The sequence below is a fragment of the Pholis gunnellus genome (assembly GCF_910591455.1).
Source record: "Pholis gunnellus genome assembly, chromosome: 22".
Lineage (NCBI taxonomy): Eukaryota > Metazoa > Chordata > Actinopteri > Perciformes > Pholidae > Pholis > Pholis gunnellus.
In genome coordinates this window covers 8,756,835-8,780,756 of record NC_136549.1, presented here as the reverse complement: position 1 = coordinate 8,780,756, position 23,922 = coordinate 8,756,835, and the positions used below count along the sequence as shown (strand labels likewise).

The 23,922-nt window shown below is 45.6% G+C and overlaps 1 protein-coding gene across 1 annotated transcript in view; it reads right to left on the bottom strand.

Annotated features, from left to right (window-relative positions):
• Window positions 1-23,922, bottom strand: part of foxp2 (forkhead box P2) — a 90,098-nt gene that overhangs the window by 39,198 nt on the left and 26,978 nt on the right. The window contains exons 3-4 of the mRNA XM_079184058.1: window positions 18,157-18,343; window positions 154-243 (exon numbers count right to left, since the gene is read on the bottom strand). Coding sequence (XP_079040184.1) covers window positions 154-243; window positions 18,157-18,333 — 267 coding nt within the window. The 5' untranslated portion in view covers window positions 18,334-18,343. The remainder of the gene's footprint in view (window positions 1-153; window positions 244-18,156; window positions 18,344-23,922) is intronic.

The following is a 23,922-nucleotide window of genomic DNA, read 5'->3' as shown; positions in this document are numbered from 1 at the left end:
GGGGGACTGGCTCGTCCGGCTTTAGGATTTCAAATGGCAGGTCCGAGGATTGCGTTGGCAAATCAAACACACTTGTGGAACAGAGGAAATCTTCTTTTCGGAGGAGCATGTATTATGGATGGACTTAAGAGATTAGACGGGGAGCTGCTTTACCTGCAGTGGACGCTGCTTGTCCTGGCTCTTTGGAGATTTCAGGCCACTGCCTGGTTGCTGCAAGAGTAATTGCCTCGCTGCTTGTAGGGCCTGGGAAGAAAGAAACACAAGACAAAAGACAGTGTGAAAAAAAAAAGAAAGGAGAAAGAAAGATGGGGGAGGAGGGAGGACAAGACTAAATAAACTATTACATTTCCTGAAGCTGACAGCAGAGATAATTCACATTTTCAGAGACAAAACAGTCATCTCTGAGTGAAAACCCTGTCAAATATCACCTGGTATTTTCCGCAACACATTCCGACGTGGTTAACGCTGCGTCGGAGATGCGTTTTAGTAACAACTCACCGAGCTGTGATCAAGGATAAATACAGTTTGTCTCGAGCACCCCCTGAAGAAGAGGGTGGAGAGGGGGTGGTGGGGCTGAACAAAAAAAAAAAAGAAAAAAGGAAAAGAAAGACAGAGCGTCGGTAGAATTGACCTGTCTAGTGTGTGCTCAACTGAAATACCCACTTCTCTCGGCAAATTACCACCACATTTGCATATTCATAATATCAATTTGAAGTAGAGGCAGCGCCATGTGAAGTGTCCCTGGGAGCTGTAATTAAAGTTGACAAAATCAACATCAGATTTCGAGTGAATTAACTAGCAGCCCAGGTTTCACACTATGCATTAAGGACGCTCATGAGCAGGGGAATGGGTGATAGATAGATAGAAACATGGACAGGTACATAGAGAAAGAGAGACCTTTCGCCGTCTGATGGAATTAGTTCTCGGCTGTTTACACATGGTAAAGAAAAAAAGGAAAATTGTAAATTGTAAAATTTGTCATCAACGCCGTTTGATGTGTTTGCCAGACATGGAGATGCTGAGAATCAGAGAGGTTGGGGATGTGGTGTAATTTATTTCTCTAGGGTTTGATGGGATTTAAGATCCCCCCCCCCCCCGGTTGTGTGCACTGAACGTGCGCAAGGAGCGAGCTCCAGCTTCACAGGTACGGCGGCAGCTGGGCTAGCAGCTTCACTCCCGATTCTTCAAGAGCAGATGGATGAAAGAATCTGGCAGGAAAGAACATTGTGCACAGCTGCTACTGCTGCTTCCACACAGCCGCGTACACCTTGTATTCTTCAGGCCCACGAGCATCAAGTGGGAGAGGAGGAACACATATGCACACAACACAACAACTTCACAGGTGTTTCCTTCTCTTTTTTTGATGAAAAAAAAGAAGGGGACGAGTGAAGGGATGCAAAAAAAAATAAGAAAAAAATAAAATAAAACTCAGATGGAGAGTGACACTTCCTCAGGAATCAGGGGTGCTCATTTTATTTGCTGGCGCTTGCCAGTATCCATGACAACAGCTGCCTTGACAGGGCGTGCATATGGCGCAGCTCTGCCAGCTGGTGGGAACAATGTTTGAACTAGTACATTGAGATCCTGAGCAAACAAGAGGAGAAGACGGGGGGGGGGAGAGCGAGAGAGAGAGAGAGAGAGAGAGAGAGAGAGAGAGAGAGAGGCAGTATAAAAAAAAATGAGAAGGAGGAGGAAGAAAAAAAAAAAGTTGCCACGTCTTAACCCCTCAGGGAACGCAGCCACCTCCTGATCAATTATGAAAAGACAGAGCTGGGGGGGTGCTTGACGAGGTGGTGGTGGTGCTGGGGGGGCTGTCTGTCTGGGTGCTCAGGAGGAGCCAGGCTTTCTGAACTAAAGTAAACAAACACATTACACTGGCACTGGGTCCTAACTGCATTGATCTGTCTCCTTGGTAAGAGGATCCCAGTCGCCACCGGTTTATATGTGTGTGTGTGGGTGTGTGTGTGTAATGTGACATCTGTAAGCTGAGCCATGGATTTTTCAGAACACACACACACACACACGCACGAGGTTGCCTGTGGTGGCACACATTAAAAAGGTAGCTACACATCAACACCTGTGCAGTAGACAGGCACACACAAGCCCCCGCGTCGCTTCGTTGCGCTTGGACTTTTTCAAAAAAACGGGACGGGGAAATCAAACACTGCTCGACTTTGGCTTCCTCCCACCGAAGGCGAGAGACAAAACAAAATTCCTTGAATGCAGCCAATCGCTTTGCTAATTAAAACACGGGGCCTAATTAATCTCACCATGATTGGTGAATCAAAGCAATTATAAGGTTTATTGAGTCCTGCGCACGGCATGTTTGGAGGGAAGGCTGCTCTATGAGCTCAAACCAAGGTGGCTGTCAGGAGGAAGTGTTTATTCGTGTGTGAATCAATAACGACTCGCTATGTTATATCCAAAGTCAACAGAGCCCTGCGATATATTACACAGGGTCAAGAGTATAAAGAAAGAGATGTTTTTAACTGCGCTTCCAATATCCAAGCCAGGTAAATATCGAGGGAGGTGCGGGTATGAGAGGTGACACACAGGGGTGAAGCACAGAGATCAACGACACGCGGCTTATTAGAAAAGAAGTCTGCTCAAGACTGCATAAAGAGTACTTCTCCAAGCATAACACAGACCTGATCAACACCGGCCTAACTTCTCCAGAGTGGCGCGTCGCGCCTGAAGCTACCTGTCACTTCCTCTGTGGAAGCGGGGTTATAGCCATCTTTCTGAGAGTCGGCGACGGCGAGGGAAGGTGAGGGAGAAAAGTCCTGTCCGCTCACTTACATTGGCTCCGAGTATTCAGCCATTAGAGTAAAAAGCACCAATTTGTGCCTCCCACTTTCCACTCCACAGAGACGGCAAAAGCCGGAGCTCATCTCCAAGCACAACATGCCAAGGAAAGTCATCAAAAGTTTGCCGAAGAGCTGCCGGAGCGGACACAAAAACACAGACGAGTGCGGGCGCACCGCCTATTTAACCTGGGTTGCTATGCAAGAAAAAATGACAACCCCGGTCTATTAATGCACACATTGTATAAACAGCACACTGTGACACATTCCTCAGAGTGAGAGAGCAAGCCAGACAGAGAGAAAGAAAGAGAGAGAGAGAGAGAGAGAGAGAAAGAGAGCCAGGCCCCCGCTATATAAATAACAAGGCACTCAGAGGCATATTTGATGTTGATATCCATCACTGAGGTTGGAAAAGAGGGAAAAAAAATAAGAGGGAAAATAACACACAGAGCGACCAAGACCACGGGGACACGGGGATCCTTATGAAAATAAGATTCAGCCCAAATGGATCCGGTGTAATTGGTTTCAGATAGTGAGGTCAGGAGAAAGGCGATACAGGCAACTATTATGCGAAACGGACTGAGAAACAAGAATGTTTACACAGGCATTCCTCCGCTACGTTAATAGGCATGCAGAGATCACTGGAGAGGGAGAGAAAAGGAGAGAGTGAGAGGAGATTGACAAGAGAGGGGAAGAGGGAAAAAAAAACAAAAAAACATATCAGCCATCCATTCATCCCCCCCCCCCTTCCCACTATCCTCCAGTGTCCCAGCCCCAGTGTTTAGACTGTACAGAGCAGGGTAATAAGGAGCACCTATCACAATGCACCTTTGTAAAGGAGCATGCAAAGATCTTAAACAAGCATGAAATACATTAACAGGTCCTGCAGTACTGGGCCCAAACCATTACAAATCTCCAGATTGCTTATTTGCACACATGGGGGAGGGGGGGGGGGGGGGGGGGTGCGTGCAAGAAATAAGCCATCCGTCCAGGAATGTCACTCTTTCAAATCCACCTGGAGCATGCACGAGATGCAGCCATGACATTGGAATTGGATATATCTGAGGGGCTGTGACATTGTGTTTGGACAGTGCGGATCACTTTCCTGGCGTAGGTCACATAGGGAGCTGTTGTTATTAGGGGGGGGGGGGGGGGGGGATAGAGCCCATATTGGAAGGATGACAGCAGTATGAAATAAGCTGCCCTCAACAGGTACGTCTCTTCACAACACTGTGGCCTCTACAGGACCTGGCCATGTTCCAGAAAGTAGCAGTAAACACGGCGCATCAGTTGTTGATCAAGAAGAAATGGGTTGCATCGGGGTAACGCAGTTCTTACACGTGTGGTGTGCAGAGCAGATGTTGTGTTCGGTGCGTATGTGTTTGTTGTGGGGAGTAAAGGGCTGCTGTTCAACACTAGGCTGTAGGCCAGAACAACTCCAGTTGTGCTGACAGCTTTGACAACTCCCACACACACTCACACACACACTCACACACAACACGCATCACCGGGCTTATCTATCTTCGCTTCCAGGAAACACAGACGGCGAAAGAGGGGGGAAGGAAAAAGTGTGACACTTTATTCAGGCTGGAGGGAGTCGCACGCCACGGAAAACAAGGCACAAACAGTTTAAGCTGAACAAACAAACATGGCTGATTGGACCGAGGCTGCCGGCCCGCTGGCGGGGGAGATATGCGCTGACACTCCACACCAAAATATTTACACGCTATCTTCTTATATAAGTGGATTCAGGGCAGATGGATGGATGGATACGGATTTGGAGGGGCTGGTTGGAGAGGATAGACAAATGAGAAGAGAAGGGGGGGGGAGGATAAGATGTCCCATGCAATGTCTGAATACAAAAGTGGGGCCCTGAGTTTGCGAAAACATCGTCGGAACAGCAGCGGCCCCTAAAACTGGTTTCACGCAAGAATAGTAGAATGAACACAGCTGGATGGCGCTGCGATTACAAAGACTGTCCTGAGACGAAGCTAAAACCTGAGATCAGTGATTGGGTAATGACTTTTAGTGATGATCTTTAAAACACTCAAATTAACAACTCACTAAAGTAATGCAGTCACAAGCGTTTTCAGGCTCTGTGGCTGCTATTGATCTCCTTCACCTTAAGAAACTCGGCCACAGGAGAAGAGAGACTGCTATCCTTTTGTAAAAAGGTCAGAACTGGCGATGACGCACCGGTGCCTCAACAATGGCTCCAGACTCCCCTATCTCCTCCACAGACCCACACGGAGCACAATGCACACACCTGGCTTCACCTCTGCTAGGTTGAGCACATGGAGAGGAAATAATAAGAAACGACTGAGATTAGACTTTTTCGTGTGAAAATGCAAAATGGAAAGTTGAAGCTAATGTGAAAGCGCCTTCCAAAAGAAGATTTTTGCTTCAGAAAGGGCACATTACAGAGTGTATTTACTTGACTGATAAGCATATGAAAAAAGTCTAAATCAGCCACGCATCAGCTTCACCCAGGCTCCCTTCCTATTGCTCAACTTTGGACTGTCTGGCTCTGGGAACTGCACGCGAAGCAGCAAGTGGGCGATCCAGAAAAGCAGCAGAAACCTATGGGTGATTTCTCAGATGGTGCTTCCGTGAGAAAATATCACGCAGGAGAGAAACCAGAGAGAAAGAATGAAGGGAGAAAAGGAGAATTTGGAAAGTATGTAGGAGTAATGAGCATTTTAATGTATGACTCAATAAATCAACAGTCTGCAGTGAACGAGGGAGGGGGGGGGGGGGAGAACGGGAGGGAGAAGACCATAGAGGATCTGCTCGGGCCTCAGGACGGAGGTAAAAGCTATCCAGCAGAACAATGGGCTTCTGTGTCCCACTCTGCTACCTCTATCTCAGTGTTTTCAGCTACTTCAGCTTCCACCGGCTCTACATGTGAAGCAGTTCGTCCGAAAAATTAAAATCTGGCTCGTGTTCATTTACAGTCGTGGGCTCCTTTCTTTTCCGGAGTGGATAATCGCTGTTTTTGGGAAGAAAACCTTCCGTATCGATCGCTTGCTCTCTTCAACTCCTTTCCAACCTCTTCGCCGCACTTTGAATTCAACTCGACTTCTTTCTCCCTCCCCCTCCCTCCCTCCCTCCCTCCCTCCCGCCTCCTCATAGCTCATATCACATTATTCATTTCTTCCTCTCATCCTTCTGTCTCTCTTACCCCTTCTCTCCCACGTCTCTCACCCCTTGTTTATTGATTCTCTAGATTAAGAATTCCTAGGGTGGAGGATTGTAACACACAAGCATCAAATTATTTTGGGGTGTGCTTATTTGCCTTTCCCTTGCATCTATTTGGCCTGTGTCTGTAGACAATTATGCCTACCCAGCCTCAGACTCAGGTGCTAATAATGAAGGACAAATAGAATCATATGTGTAAACTTCCCCCACTGATGAAAATTTATATTAACTTTCTGCCACAGTAAACAGAGCTGCATAGCTACACCCTCCCGGGAGGATTGCCGAGATGAATTCGCTCGCTCCTACCCCAGGAAGAAAGCTCGTATAGGGGAGAAAAGTGGCGGCGGCGGTAGGAGGGGCTTGGGGATGTCGAGCTCCATTGTGTAACCTCGCATTAAATTTCCCCCCTAACGTAAACAAAACACGTGTCTGTTTTGCCTATCACGGACAAAGTGTGTGTTTATGTCTGTGAGAGGGAGTTGAATATATGTGCATATGTGCCGATACGTTCGTGTCTGCCGAGACGTCGGGAGACCGCGCCAGCAATAGCAAGGAGCCAGGCCTGCCTGCCGCTCACTGCAACCCGCTAACGTTCGCCTCCCCGCTGTTATCGGCCATGGATATTCTGTGCAAACACAATATTCTATCTGTTCTAGCAAGGGAGAGTAATTGTTTTCAGCTACTTCAAAAAATAATGATAATTTTGACCATTTTTTTTTTATCAGGTTTAGAAAGACCTGACTTGTTTTCCAAAATAATCTGACATGTGTCGTGACTTAACACACAGAATACTTGCTTATTAGCCGATTAGTCACACAGATGTCATAACTGGTTCTGCTCTTCAGCCGTTCTTCTGTCCATTGTCTCAGCACATCTCCTCCATGCTGCATTACTTCAATTCCCCCCCCCCACAACGCCCCCCGTCACCCCCGTCTCTGCTGGTGGCTTGAGCAAAGTCTTAACTTTGACCTGTGCTGTATCGCTACCTTTAGATAAGGTGACGGCAACTTCATTCAGCGGCGCTCTTTATCTACTGCTGCCTTTAGAGCCCGACAACCGAGAGCTACCAGCATAATACTATCACAAAGAGACAGAGAGAGGAGAGGAGAGACCGGGGGAAGGTATTTGTGTGGGTGGACGAAGGGAGGTGTGTGTTTGTGTGTGTGTGTCTGTATGTGAGGTCAAGTCTTCTCTTTGCAAAAGCAAAGCTGGCATGAGGTATGAGTGTTCGACTGTGCAGTCCCCCCCCCCAACCCCCAACCCCGAAGCCATACAAAAAAAACAACCTAATACACACATTCTCTCTCTGTAACACACTCTTTCTCTCTCCTGAAGCGCTTGATTTCCTCTTCAGGTGATTATGATCCCTCTCCTTTTCACAGTTCCAGGCGAGTGGAGGTCACACAGCGGGATGAATACCTGATATGAAGCGTTGCATTCGGGGGCCACAGCCGCAGTTCATTTGGAAAAGCGGCTGAGCCAAAGCGGGGAAAGCTGGAATTGTGGGACGAGAGGAAGACACCTCCTTCGCTTAGACCTCGCTGCTTATACAGACATAGTCCAGTGATTATCTCAACACTTACACATTGTAAATGTGAGTGAACAATGCGATATCGTAAAGGAACACGCTGCAACAACATACTGTGAATGTGACAGTATAACACTACTATTAAAAAGACTAGGGCTCTCTCGGCATTCTTGCCAGCGGATCAGACACAGAATGAAGTTGTTTTTTTTCATAGAGCTTGAGTCTGTCTTTGTTGACAAGGCCTTATTAAGAGGCTCCCACTCCAAAAACATGGCCAGAGGCGACTGGCAATCTGACTGTGGCAAGCAGACAACTAGCAGCCGCCGCGGAGGAGCTTGTCTTGTGCAGAATGCCAATACCAATAGATGCATAAAAAAGGGATGAATGTGCTGACACAAACGAGTGCATTTGGAGACGCGCCGCACAAACATAAAGACCGGGCCTATAGTGGTAAATAAAAGGTTGCTGCGTCCGGGGTAGGTAAACTGCATTTAAGAGTGTTTACCCTCCATTAAACCACTGATGAATCACATATACACTCAAAGCCTACGGGGGAACACAAAACAATGATTAAGGAAAACAGGAAAGCTACTGAGCGTCACCGCCATCTATATTTATTCCAAACCAAAATTGACTAAAGAGGGGCTGATGTCATTTAGAATCCACACAGACCGAGCCTGTGTGCCCGCTTGGTGCATGTGTGTACATCAGACCCCGTCTCGGGGGCTCTGCTGTTGCAAGTCAATAGTGCGAGTGTCAAGTCTGTCTCGTCTTGCCGAGCTCAGGTTAAGTGCTGAGTCTAATTGTTACTCTGTTGTTCTGGGGTCGATGAGAGAGCCACCCTGACCTTAGCTGTAAAAATGACCTCACCTCAGCCACTGCACCAGCTAAGGCTCGATTTGTCCTGCAGCTGTAGGGGACATACACTTCACAAAACATATTCTGTAAACAGGACATTCCCCAAATTCTTTATTCTTCAGACAATTATTTTAAGCTTATAGATACCCACTAACAGTCACACAACTGTGTATGGCTTCACACGATGGCCATCACACAGTTTAAACAACTTTATGGGACTGCTTTGTCTTGCCATCAGCCCCGAGTTGCATCAAGGAGGATTGCTCTCCATGGCGGGTGGCGTATCTTTCAATGAATGCCGCACTTCCCCTAAAGATCACCTTAATACATACCCACTACGTCTGCCTGTGGAAGGGCCAGTGGACGGATCACATTCGCTCCCCCCTCTCTCCTCTCTCAGTCGCTTTGCTTATGTAACACCTATCTTTTCCTGTGCTGCTCCTCCTCCCTTTCTTCCCTCCACCCGGGCATTGTACCTCGGCGGTTGTCTTGTGAATATTCCAATTACAGCGATGTGTGTTTGACCTTTAAGTGAGCTGTAGAAGATATAGTTATCTGCATTCCACTCTGACACCCAGCGTCTATCAATCAGTGTTCCACCCCACCACCACCACCCTCACCAGAACAGGCTGCTGGTGAAATGTGTTTGTGTGTGCGCAAATGTGTGTTTGTGTGTGTGTGTGTGTGTGTGAAAAGTGAGAAAGAGAAGGAGAGAGGGGAGCTATCACAAGCACAGACTGTGACTGGGGTAAGGTAGGCGAAGAGGCTTGGAGAGTCCCAGTGATACAAATGGAAAATTGCATCAGAGTTTTTTTGTGTGAATACATAAATGTATACCACATACACACAAACACAGACAAAGAGAGAGAGAGAGGGAGAGAGAGATGTTAAACCTTTTTTTTTCTTTAATCTGCCACCAGCCTGACTGAGCTTTACTTCCATAAACAAAGCCTTTTCCAACAGCATCCTATATCACGCTTCTGAGAACAAGCCGGCGTGAGCGGAGTCATACTTCTTTAGTTTCATTCGTGCTCCCCGCCCTTTTCCAAAAAGGGCTAATCTACATCTTTCATTGAATCAAGAATGGAAATTCACAAGAAATGCTTCTTTTTCAATTTCATGCTGAAGTAGCTCAAGTTAGTGGATGTAATTTCTCCTAACAAGAAAATGTATCACTCTGTCGCGCACTTAGTGCGTCTATGTGAGGGAAAAGGGGGCCTCCTTTCTGCATTTTTTTTTTTTTTTTTCTTCCCTTGGGCTTTGATAAATGTGCCAAAAGCATGATCGCTCCCCTTCATAGCACTCCGTACAAGGACAGAACAATTACTGTGGTTATTAAGAAAATAAAACCTCTGGTTGAAATTTGTATGAAAGATAAATGACATATCATTTAGGACTGCAGTCAAGGCATTACACAATTAAGTTAGGGCCAAGAGGGGGGGGGTTGTTTTACACATATTGCAGGGACCTCAACTTCTGCGTCTGAGAGTTATGTCACGGTGCAGACGCAGGCTAGTTGGCACATTACTAACACAAAGAATATGTTACGAGAGAAAAGGAATACATGTAATTTTCAGTGACTTTGAGAGGGATTCTCAACTCACACACTTCAAACTTTGTGCCAACAAAGAAGTTTTTCCTCTCCGACAAAAAATCCCGGGAAAGTCTTAATGACGACCGAAACTCCGACAAACCATTTTGAAGTTTTGTGCAAATTATGATTATCAGGTTCACACCCGAAATTGGATGATGAAGTCCAAACAGGTGGAAAAGGAATGCATGAAAAATAGTATCGCTGAAACAATACCACGCATGGCCAAGCCACCAGGCTAATGTATATTTATCATGTAAACTTCTGATAAATGCATACGCAGAAACAATCAAATCTCTGGGTTTCAATTGGAAGATTTTTTGCACCACGGGCTCAAGCGTGAAACCAATATCAGCTTAGTGTCTAGTCAAGCTTGAAGTGCTGCGCCTAGCCCACAAAGCATGTTCTGCATATGCTCATGGGCGTCGTTCGTTATCGGGGCGGAACAAGCAGCTTTCCAGTGCTATCACTGATCAATTCGTGCGAGTTAAGTCCCACAGTGTGGGTAAATAAGCAGCGGTTAGGTCTTGATGAGGAATGGCAGGCAGTTTGAGCGGGACCATAGGCTGGAGAGCGGCGGGCGGGCCTGTCTATCTCTGCTGCAAAAAGGATTCCTAGTGTGACTTCCATCATTAACCTCAGGCGAGGGTACATCTCGTTCTCTGTATCTGCCCCCAAAACAAACGATCAGTATATCCTCCCAAAGGGCTTGATTATAAGTGGATTTTTGTTTTTCATGAATCACCTCTCCAGACTGAAATATATGCCAAACCCCCTTGCTCTATTTCCACCCCACATTTAAAAAATATATATCGAATAATATGTCTGACATTGTAACAAAGTTGAAAATGATACAGATGACAGCAAAGTGAGGGCCTGACCTTGGCTGGCACACAATAAAACCCGGCAGCTTCAGCCGCAAAGCCTGCAGTGAAGAGAGCCAAAGCCAGCGCTAAGTGACATGTCAGTCAGTTCGTCTGTTTGGAGCCTTCAATTCCCCACGGCCTGAGCTTATTTACTGCATTTGTATGAAAAGCTGCGAAGAGGAGAGGGCTGAGAGCCCGGCTGGCTCTCTTACATATGCATACAGTGTTCGGAGGCAATGCGTAAAAAAAGCATCTCCCCTTGCAGCCTGGTAAGCGTTACAACCGCAAAACAACTTGGGAGGAGGGATAGAGCCATTTATATATTTCAAAAATGGGTCAGGGGATGAAGGTAATCGGAGCAACAGAGAGTGTTAACAAGCGCAAGAAAAAAAAAAAAAAAAAAAAACTGGAATCTGTTAGTCGAGATTCCGGGCGCATTAGAGAAAGAGAGCACAGGTGACATCAAAGATGCTGCTACTTTTCCGCTCGTCATCTTCTTAACCAGATTTGAAGTCATTTTAATATTAGTTAGAGAAGGGGAGGGGGGGGGGGGGGGGGGTGTACACACAACAAACCATCGGGCATGCGTTTCAGAGTCTGATTTGTTACTATTCATGGCTAAAGCGGAGAGGAACTGTAATACTAGACATGCTTGTTAAATTCACAACACTCCAAAGCTGCCTTCTAGCAAATCCTGTCTTTTGGTTGTCAGCTTAAGACACCCCGGCATATGCATATGTAGGATTTTTAAGCTCTGTTAAATGGATAGCGGTGTCGTGGCCTATCAAATGACTATAAGCCACTTGCCTTATTTTTTTTGGGGGGGGGAGGGAACCATTTACAGGAAAAGCAGACAGCAATGCGTTACCTTGTATGCATGTGAAAGCAGCCCCCTCCACACGTGTTTTCTCTATCCTCCTGTTAACTCCACATTAGAGGAAAACAGAGCCATTTACACGTGTATCTTCAGGCGGTGGGTGACAGTAACACTCCACCCCGACCATATTAACGACTGGCACTCTGTTTAAGCCAACAACAGGGGAGTGGCAACAAACAATGACAGAATGCCTGTTTTCGATTGTGAGGCCAAGAAAGATGATGCGCCGTTCACCACCGAGGCAGGTTGCAAATAAATTATTGTGGAGGGTATTGAGCCGGAGCAATCGCTCAAGTCCACTCAGGGCATGTGCAGGTGTGTGTTTGCACGAGTGTGTCTGCATGCCTCTGTGCGTGTTTGTGTGCGTGGACTTATAGATCCAGTGCCATTTATTTCCCAGAGCTGGATCGGGCCAGTTAGGGAGGCGTAAAAGGAAATGAGTTGTGAAGTGGCCATTGATCCTGGCCTGCATGAGGTTGGCTTGAGACTGCAGGACTATTTGGCCACAGTGTGTGCTTCTGAATGGTTGCCTCTTATTTAGACTGAGGTGGTTAACCCTGACCCAGTTCATTTATCACCGGGCTAATGCGCTACACGGGGAAAAAAGGGGGGGAAAAAAGAACGTTGTCAGGTCAAACCAAAAGGCCTAATCTAGATTGAATGATGTCAACTGGCTTCCATTAAATGTTATTTGCCATTAAAATACAGAACAATATTTATCTACATGCGCTTTCTGTTTTACTATAAATTTAATGTCATACGAGCGGGGAAAAAAGGAGCTTATCACAGCGAGTGACCTCTGTGGCATTGATCTGATATCCTGTAACCACACAAACACACACACACACACACACACACACACACACACACACATGAACGGTAGTGTGTATTGTCTACCCGTGCTGCCCCTCGACTTGTAGGCCACACTGCCTCCTCCACAGCACCCCGACTGCTTGAGCATAAAATAGCCATAAGTATTTATGTCCGGCACATTTCACTCTGTCTATCTCCCTCATCCTCTCTTCTCCTCTATTGCTCGCTCTCTCCGTCCCTTTCTCCTCGTCTCTCTTTCAAGCCTTGCAGCTTGACATTTCGCCGTGCCTCTCGGGGGACTCCGGTGCGAAATGGAGTTACTGGGAGAGCGCCACTGTAAATTCCAGGAGGCCACATGTAATGTGTCTTAAACATAGATGGACAGCCCAGGTTTCGAGGAGACGGAGGGGTAAAAAAAAAAGGGAGTAAAGGGGAGACAGAGGGAGAAGTGGCGTCTATACAGATAATAGAATAATACTGTGTTTTGTCTGGGGAAGGGTGGGCACACAGTAGCTATGCTGTCATTCACAACCTATATCTTTAGTGTCATCGCAGAGGGGGAAACTACAGGCCTATATATCTCAGGCCTGTATGTACCATTCTGTGGGGACTGTCTGCCGATACACAGGCTCGAAGCAAAAAGAAGGATGGCTTCCATTGTAAATAAAGTCGGGACACAAGGATTGCCAGGGAAGAGCGGTCCTTTCACTGAAAGGGGCAAATAATTTTACAAAGACATACAGTACATGCTTCCCTAATGCTTCTCCCGCCTTTACAGAGAACCCTTATCTTCACACAGATGACGACGGTTAACAAAAGGCTCCTTTATGAAATCGTTCATATTTCAGCGGAGGTCTGTCTCCTGTCCGGAGAGGTGATTGATGCATCAGGCGAAGGCCAGTGTCTTATTTACACAGTTGAGTGGGGCAATCTCCGGCCTGAAAGATAAACCTAATGAGCTTCTTTGTGTAAGGGTGCAAATGAGAGACACCATCCTCCCTCCCTCCTTCCCCTTTCCATCCAAAGGGACAGTCTGGGTGATTAGGCCTTTAAATTATGCTCAAGGGCAAAGCCCAGATTTGCATCTTAGGTGTGTGTGTGTGTGTGCGCGCGTGTGTGTGTGTTTGAGTGTGTCTCAAATATGTAACGGAGAGAATGACAGGGAGGCAGGTAAAGGGCACGGAGAGGAAGATGCTGGGGGTTTGTGTGTGAGAGGTGATAGGTGAACATCGTGTGTCAGTATCTTAGGCCTTTAACGACACTGAACAACAAACTTGGGTTGTTAAAAGAGGGAGGTGAGCTCTCACACACACACACACACACACACACACACAGCCCGTCATTTTGTCCTTTGTCTGTGGGGTAAGTTTCTCCCTAATGGCTTTCATTTTGGGGAGAATTTCATTTGCCCCTAAACCCTAAATATTACCCATCACTTGCTGTCATATTTCTCATCCCTTCTATTTCCTCCAGCTAAACAGCTCGGAAGGCAGGTTAATTGCTGTCACTCTCAAGTTGGACCACTGCATAGCTCTGGTGTAGCGACAAGGGTATAGCCTGGAAGTAAGATGGCACCTCCGCGCACTTATTGTAATTTATGTCAAAATGCTGCAGTCATTTTAAATGGGGGTGGATGGTTTTGCATTTCGCTGCATCATGCGCCTCAGGAAAACACCGCAATGCCATAGCTAACCGGTTCACCAAACAGGTCGGCCTCCGCCACATAAACAACCAATAGCAGAGGAATCCAACGTATGATTTGGGACAAAAGATTCTAATTCCGTAAAGCGGCCGTTTTCTCATTATGTCTTTAGTTTAATGAGTCAGTGATCTGGATGAGTAGCAGGTTGTAGTGACAGAAGGTGGGCCCCACAGCTATCCAGAGGTCTTCGGTTGAAACCCCTGACCGGGGCCACAATAGATAAGCCGGCGCCTCCATCTTGCTCCGAGTATCAATACACTCCGTACAGTAGTGAGCCCATTTAGAAGGGGCAGCGGTCCCGAGTATTGGCTCATCAATCCCACTGATAACCCTGGCAGGATTAAGTCTACAGACCACTGTAATCAACTAACAGCCTCATTATGGGACATTATGGTATAGATCCAAAGATCAATGCATATAGCTCCCGTGCACATACATAGCAGCATATAATATTAAAACACAAAACTACTAGATACCACGGCCAATGATAAATTGAGCGGTAATGTGAGCTCAGCACATTTTTTCTTTGCTCTTCGTTTTTTTTTTTTTTTTTTTTTTTTTAACATGGGAGCTTTCATAGTGATCATTTTAGCATAGTAATTAGGGCTGAGCAACATTCATCATTTGCTCTGATACATATCTGCAGCTGGCAAATTGCAATCAGATACAGTGGGTATCTAATCTGTGATCTCAAATCAAATTAGGTCTATTTAGACAACCTTGGGGATGGGGGTGATGAAACCCTGGCAGAAATTAGGGGCTGGGAATTCAATTGTGACACAACGGTTATCATCCAGATACATGGATAACGGTGTGTGTGTGTGGCTTTCACGTTGAACACGACGACCCGTATGAACAATATCACAGATTGTATACAGGATTTGCAATCAAATAAAAACAAGTGCTTTATTTGGTTTGAGGAAAAAACGATCAATATTTGAATATGGAAAAATTGCTCCTGTAACTTAAGTCTTGATCCGTGTCCTATGAGCCCTTTGGCCGAAATTGAGGCGACGAGACCTTAAGATGCTGCTTTTCTAATTATAGCTGCAGGTGGTATTTTGGAGCTGCTAGGTAATGGCGGAACCCACAGGGACAGTGGAGAATTCATCAGTGCTTATTATTAATCATCCCCCCAGCAGCGTGATGAGAGACTGGAGCTTCTATACCCACCGGACCACTCAATGTCATTCCAAATACGGATGGAAAATTACACCCAACAGCCTCCCTTCAAAATGGACTCAGAGCAGACGTGGATTGGAATTTTTTAGCTTCACACAGGTGAAGAAAAAAAGAAAGGATGGATGGACGCATGAATTTATGACCACACAAATGCGTGCTTCCTACACACATGCACGCTGTCATTCACTTACACACACCTGCCGACATCACCGTCGTCAGATGAGCACGCTAACAACTGCAAAATAGCACAGCGCTGTGCTAACAAAATGCATAAAAGAACTGCATATTTCGTTGGACTGCACTCTCTCTCTCTCTCTCTCTCTCTCTCTCTCCAAGGGGGACGCAGTGCGAGCACGCCACAGGAAGTGTGTGTGAAGTTAACAGCACAGGGCCCCTGTTTTAAAAAGCCTCCAGAGACCTGTTAGCTGGACTGCTCATTTCAATGTGTCTGTCTCTGGCTTGGGCTGGCCCCTTTACAAGGCTCACACTGTCATACAACTGCCCCCCCAACCCCACCCACCACTACGAGCTCTTAGCCGTATACGTCCATCTCAGAGACTTAACTAGACACTTTATGCTTACGTCGCTTTTCTCTCTCACTGCTGTGGCCCGTGTTTTTTGGGGGGTTTTTTTTTGTAAAAGGCACAGCTTTGTTGAGTTAACATTTACATACACACATTCACGTACACTTTTCTCTGCTTATGCCAATAACACTAATCTTAGTCACGTTGGCTCATATTACTTCTCTGAATGAGTAGATGCAGGCAATTCCACTTCCACTTTGTTTTATTTTACAGCATTTAAAATGCATGAAAATATCTATAAATATAATCTCAAATAATTCTGAAAATCATTTTTACGGAACAGTTTCCTTCTACTTTCTAGTGCAACGTTAAAGCGCGGTCCCATGGTACAGCAGTTGAACACTACCTTGTTATCCTGCTCTCCATCTCTTTCTATTTGACCCTCCTCTATCTGCAGAGAGCATCAACACAGATAGAAAGCAGTCCTCTTGCCCCAACACCTTCAAATGTAAAAGACTGATGACTGAGAGAGGGAGAGAATTTGACCTCAATCAGGTGAGTGTGTATAGGAAGAATGGCAGAGTGGTGATAAATGGGGCAGGGGGGGGGGGGGGTAAGGCCACAGCGCTGTGATGCCGCTGCTGCAGCCACCAGCAGGACCACTGGGGTTGCGCTGTGGATGGAGGATGGGTGTTGAGTTGGAACGGGGGGGGGGGGGGGAAGAGGGGGCGAGTCGGGGGTTGCCTGTGGGACATGCTTCATTTTGCTACACCAAATACACCCCCCCACCCCTCTGCACACATACAGATGCAGACACACAGTAACACGCCGTCATCTATTGTACTGCCCCCGACCACACTGACCACAGGCTTTCAGCTGCCTCCAAATTTACACACACACACAGACACACACACACACACACACACACACACACAGACACACAAGCGAATATACGCTTGCATGAAAATTCCCATCAAACGAAAAGGACAGCGCGCATCATTACAAACCCGCGGCGTTGTCCCCCATCCAGCCCAAAGCATGGCCCTCTGACCTCATCTCCCACTGCTCCTTTGGCAAACTGTCAAAGCCATCATTCACCGTGAAAAGACACGAGAGACACTTGACTCCTCTACTCTGCCGGCGACTGACTTTCACAACTCCTGCACCCCCCCCCCCCCCCCCCTCACCACCACCTCCTACAACCCCCGACAGTTCATTCACCCCTCAACTTGCTCCGACAGAGAAGAATAGAGCCGGTACAATAAAAACATGGATATTAAAAAAAAAGAAAAAGAAAAAAGTTAAAGCGATTGAAAACAGAGCATCACATATTTGCCGTTAGTTATCTTGAAGAAAGGGAAATCGATACAATGAATATCCAACAGAAGACAATAACATTAGCAAGTCGGTCGGAGAAGGAATAGTCTCACAGCGAGGTTAAAAAAAAGAAATCTAAATTACTTTTTAGTTGTGGGAACTGCTTGCAAATAGGTCTTTCAAAAGTGTCCCGGTCAAAGGTTTCTCTGCCGCTGGTGGGTCCGTGGTTAGAGTGTCTCTGTGTGTGTGTGTGTGTGTGTGTGTGTGTGTGTGTGTGTGAGCCTCCAACTGGTGCCGAGTTAGGAGGCCCTCTGGTGGATACAGCGCTGCCATGACATACACACACACGCACATACACACTTCCCAAACGGGTCCGTACGACGCTCCAACGCACACATTCTTTCCCTTTCTCTGTCTATTTCCCTCTTTTTCTCACTGACACACACACACACACACACACACATACTCTAACTCTCTAACATGGCCTCATGTCGCTGCAACATGCTCTCTATAAATACAACTACAAATGCCAATGCAAACCCCCCCCCCACAAAAAATATAAAACCAACTAAAACATTTTCATCACTCTGCAGAAAACAGCTTCAGGCACAACAAGCTACCGGGAAAATGTACCAACAACACAAAACAGCCGATTAAGTAAACAATGTTTGTTCCCCCCCCCCCCCCTTGTACTAAAAAACATACAAAACACAACAAAATATTTCACTGTGCCTCGTGTCTATGTAGAAAAACCCCAGCGCTGCCTGAGCAGAGAGCAGAGCAGAGAGCAGAGCGGGAGAGCGAGGGGAAAGCAGAGTGTGAGAGAGAGAGAGAGAGAGAGAGAGAGAGAGAGAGCGAGCGGCAGAGAGACGAGACGGGGGAGAAACACAACTTACCTGCTGTTGTTGCAGATGCAGCAGCTCGACTGTGCTTACTTCGCTGCTCGTGTCACCAGCGCTTGATCTCCCATCTCTACTGCCAGCCTCTAATTGGCTGCTGCTTAGGGTGCTCATTCCATTTTGACTCATTGAACTGTTGCTTATTGTCTCTGTGGCCGACTCCTGCATCATCATGATTTAAAACCTAGAAGTGATTAAGAGGCACCGGTTAGGGCTCTTCTAGTCACAATTCCCCCCTTTTTTCCCCTTCTTTTTTTTTTTTTTTTTTTTACGCTTCCATTATCAAGCCCTCAGTCCCCCACTGCAAATTAAAGCATTTAAAGAAGAGGGAGGGGGGAAAGGAGAAGGGGAGGGGGGGGGGGGGGGGGATGCAGGAGGAGCAATTATGCATTCATTGTGTAAATGAAGCAATACAAAGAGACGCACGTCCTGGTGCTATTTAAAATGGGAGGGGTAGTGTGGCAAATGTTTTTTTATCCATACAATTTGGGCATACATCTGAGCATCATGGCTTTCAGATAAAAAGTTGTATTATTTTTGTATCATCAATATTCATAATATAAATGAATTTGCAGGAAATTAGGATTCAAAATATAACTGCGTCATTATGTGATTCACAAATGAGCATATGCTTAATTCTTAATATCTCCCTCACACTTTAGCACAGCCAGGCTACGCAGACAGACAAACAGAAGCACGGGCACTCCTAAAATATTTGACGTCTTGAGGCTGCCAGGTTTTTAGTGCGTCGCGTCTGAATGAAGTTGCCTAATGACGCAAAGCTAATCATGCAAAATTAAAATTTGGTGACGGGGAGGAGGAGGAGGAGGAGGTGGCCCCAAATCACATGGTGCAGGGCTGGTGATGAACACTATAATGGGTTTGTCATCTGTGCTGTGGCTAAATAAAATCACAGGATTCCATAGGCAGGATGCCCATCATGTCATTCATTGGATTGATTCCTTTATCCACTCTTCTTTATTCAAACCTGATATATTCATATATTTTGTGATATATGTAAAAAAAAAAAATCCTCTCTTAACGGGACACTATTAAACCGAGCTGCAATCAAAGTTTATGGTGGACGTTCTAAAATGCAAGACAACAAATTTAAAAATAAATATAAGTTATTGAATGAATTCTTTCGGCATCTAATAGATATGTAAAACCGGTGAAAGAGAGAGAAGAAACAGAGGGAAGAAAAGGAGAAAAAATCTATCACGAATATCACTAATGATTGTGCTAAAAACAGCATAAATTATGCATATTACCTCCTCTCTCTCTCCAGTAATAAATGTTTTATCATTTTCTCCTGCATTTAATGTTCTGCACCTTCACTGGGGCAGAGAGGAGCCCCAACATCAGTCGACAGTCTCACAATAAATAAATGACACTCAAGACCCAACAAAAGGCAACTCAGACTGTAAGCCACCGTCATGGATTCCTTCTCTATTTGGAAAAACAATTATTTCTAATATTTAAAAAGGGATATTTGAGACAATTCATATTTTAAAAAGGGGATAAAAAACAACAACTGGAAGAACTTTCACTACGTTATGGAGGAAATTCCGTGCAATCCCAATGCCAGCTAATCCACTTCCATATAACAAAAGAGGGGCGAATGGTGATTATGATTGTGTGTGTGTGTGTGTGTGTGTGTGTGTGTGTGTGTGTGTGTGTGTGTGTGTGTGCGTGCGTGTGAGCATTTTTGTGTATTCTTTGGCCAGTAAATACCGTTTTAATAGAAGTGTGTACACGTCCTGTATGTGTGTGTGTGTGTTTGACGAGGGGCAGATACAGGACAGGCCTTAAAGGATGTCCACAGCCAGGATAAACAGGATCCAGGCAGGGAGAACAAACAGGGCTGAGCTGTTACACAGAGCAGGGCGACAGCTGCCCGGGACACAAGTAAATAGGGAAGAGGCCAGGACAAGGCGTGCTTGTGAACAAACAGGCCCCTGTTAAACACCGCAGCGCTCACTACTGATGGAGAGAGACACACAGAAAAAAGACAGAGGGACAGAAAGAGAGAGAGAGAGAGAGAGAGAGAGAGAGAGAGAGAGAGAGAGAGAGAGAGCAGAGAGGGTAAGGCGGGGTGTGACGGAGAGAGACAGATGAAAAGAATGAGAGTGAAAGAGAGAGAAAAGGAGAGTGGGTGGGAGGGAGGAAGGTGGTGGTGGTGGTGGTGGTTGGGGGGGGAGACTGGCACAATGTGACAACCAATCCGGTGATGAATCTCAGCATAAGAAACTCAAGGCTGCAGCCCGAGATCAGCCGGCTAATAAGTATTCAAATTAGGCATAAATTTTACATGCCCGATGTTTAAAATATTCAGAGAAAGACTGTCTGATTGCCTTTACTACAGTTTTATGAACATTCTAATGGAGCCTGGATCTCTCTCTCTCTTTTTTCCGCTTTCTTTCTCGGGAACAGCGATGGATGTGCGGAAAACTTGAAGATATATGAGGCAAGGAAATAAGGATTGTTAATAACATCTGAGACGCAATGCAAACCACGACGGAAATCCAAAGGAAAATTGCGAATGAAATGTGCTTTTAATGCACTCACACGTGATTACTGATGTACAAAATATGAATATGATAAAAAAAAAAGAAATTAGAAATCACAGCTATAAGTAAAATAATTTAAATTAATAAAAATACCTGGAGACATAATTTGAATTTAATACACAAACAATAAAAGCCCAAACACCATAATCTTCTCCCCCTCCTCCAAAATACAATCGGTGCAATACGTCTCACAGCAACATAATGATAATGCAGATATATGCAAAGTATATTCGCAGAGATCAGATGGTGCTTTAACCTTAATGACAGCGGTGAGATAAATTAATTAGCCATCTAAAGGCGGCATTCAAATCTGCCAATTAGAATGTCAATTAGAAACACAGCCAGGCTGCAATGATGAGCGGGCGACCGAACTGCGGATCTGACTGTGTGGGGGTGATGGAACTGTCACACACACACACAATACTCAAGAGAGACAGATAGTGACAATACTCGGCACCTGAGGGTGTGACTGTATGCATGTGTGTATCTATATTTATGTGTGTGTGTGTGCCTACCACAGGTCCACCAGTGCCCTGTGCCCTCTCCCTGAGGGATACCAGCCCTGACCCTGGCTCAGCCTGTCCTAAACCAACTGGGTCGGAAGGAGCCACGGCACCCCCCCCCCCCCCCCCCCCCCCCCCGGCTACAATATCGACCGGGGCCCTCGCTGCGATCCGGCGTTAATGCTGCATTAGCGAGGCTGCCGGCTTGCCCGCGCACGTGCGTTTGAATTTGCCGGTGTCCCGCATTTCAACACACCCACCATTTGACGCTATTTCCTCAAGCCATCATCTTCCAATGAGGGAGAACCTAGACCACTTATTATCGCGATAGGAAAAAAAAGAGAGGAAGGCTGTTATTGCCGTGGTAATATGCTGGCGATTCTGTAGATGTATAGCGTTTGGAAGGAAGATGATAGCGATACTAAGTGTTTAGGTTGTGGGGGTGGTGGAAAGATAGTGAGAGACGGAGATAACTCGCCGGCGCTCTCTAAATTTACTGTCGCCGAAGCAAGCTGATGGCTCCAACATTTCTATTAAGGTGGAAGGCTCAATAGAAAGAAAGGCATTTCCTGATGAAGGGGAGATAGACACAAGGCAGGCACTTTATTTGCAAAGCTTTTGTCTCATTCCTTGTGCAACCATAGCCTTGCTTGCTATTCCTCCTCAGCCTGGGCAAATATTTACTCTCCAAATCTTGCACTTCACAAATCTGTCTCCACCATCAGGTGCGGAATCTGAGAAACTGTCCCGACGACGCATCTGGCGCAGAGATTGGGAGAATTTCTGCCCTATCTATCGGAGAAGTGACACAGCAAAGGTGTAAGGAGAATTGAGCCTTTCGTCGCCTCAAACACACACTCTCTCTCTCTCTCTCTCTCTCTCTCTTTCACACAAACACACACACACACACACACCTATCATTAAAGGGAAAAGAAGCAGCCCTCCATCTTTGTTTGCGAGCTCTAAAAGCCCTTAATGTAGCCTCATTACCTGGCCTGTCTCCCGCTCTATCATGTGCAGTAAACACACACTATGACACTGGCCATCCATCTCATGGGAATACACAGCTGTCTGCTGTACTCCAACACTGTCTGGGGAACACGGGGGAATTTTACACACACACACACACACACACACCCACACACACACACGTTACGTTGTTAACACACAGCGGGCTTTGACACTGTTTTTTGTTAAGAGTCTGTGGCCTATCCATTTTCAGTGTGAGGATGTTCTCCACTGTGTCTCGATCTAGAACACTGATCCATTCCCTCATTTTATATGCATGAGTTGCAAAAAAAAGAATTATTGCAAAGAAAGGAGAAAAGAGTGACCTGTAAAAATCTGTGATCCCAGACGCACGTTCATAATCAGTTCGCATTTCAGGTGGCTGGCTGGAATTCTTTTGGTTTGTGAGATCAAAATAAAAGAAATAATAATAGAAATTACATTTCACAGTCGGCTGACTCCTCACAGCTCTCTGATCAAGTCGAGATATGGTCACCATTTTAAAATAATCACAGATTCTGTGCTTGAGTGAAATTAATTCATCATTGCCATAAGTTACTATGCATACAAAATAAAGAAGTAACTGGGCAAGGGCAAGGGCTCACATATCCAATACTTCAGATTGCTTAATAAATCAAAATGCCACATATGTGCTGACTAAAAAAAAGAGAGAAAAAGATGGTGCTTAAAACCACTGCATTTGAAAATGATGAATGTAATCTAAGACCAAATAACGGAGAGCAAAGAAGTTTAAAAATAACTTAATCGAAAACTGCTTGGCGTGCTGTACATTTCTGCCTTCAAAGAACTGTTGATTATGATCATATGTTTGTTTGTACTTGGGTGTGTACTGTAATTTTTTTGAATTAGTTGTCACAGCGAAGGGAGACCACATGCAGTTTATTACAGCCTTCGGCTTCAAGCAGCGAGTTCAGAGTCGGAGATGGAAAAAAAAAAACGACCACTTGGAGAGCTACGTTCGACAAAACCCAGTCCCACGGATTAAGTAAGGCAAGCCAGGCTGCCGTGCCTTAGAATTAAAAGCTTCCTTTTTGGCACTAAAAGGCCACCATAAAAGAGCATTAATGACTACTTCTTATAAACCTGTGTATGGTAATGGTTTCTGCTCTCCGATAGAGGAATTTCAAAAGTGTTTTCACCGGTGAATGAAGATTGCTTCGGAAGAAAGGGGGCTGAAGAAATCATATTTACAAAATCAGGAGTGGGGCCAAATGAAAAGAGATGAATATGAATAATGGACTTTTCGGGATTAACATTATTCAAAGCAACAGAATCAAATGTGGTTATCTCCTGTCCAATGAGCCCTACATTGAGAAAACCTCAGTCATATTTCAATTCTTCATTTGAGCTGACAATAAATCGTAGTTCTGTGATAGGAGACATTCAGTCAAGAATGTTCAGAACTTAATTCTCTTCTATTTACAATAAGGAGATGAGAGAGAATAAGATAAAAGACAGACTATTTGCCACAGTGTGTGAGTGTCCCCTGAATGGAGTGGGAGTGTGTGTCAGAGTCAGTGTTTGTGGAGTACAGAAAGGGGGAAAAAATGACAAAGAGAACCAGAGGAAAGGGTGTAAAGTGCATGTTCAATTGTACAGTCTGCACAATGTCGTCTCAGAATCAAATGCAAGAGGCACTCATGAATAGTGTGCATGATACT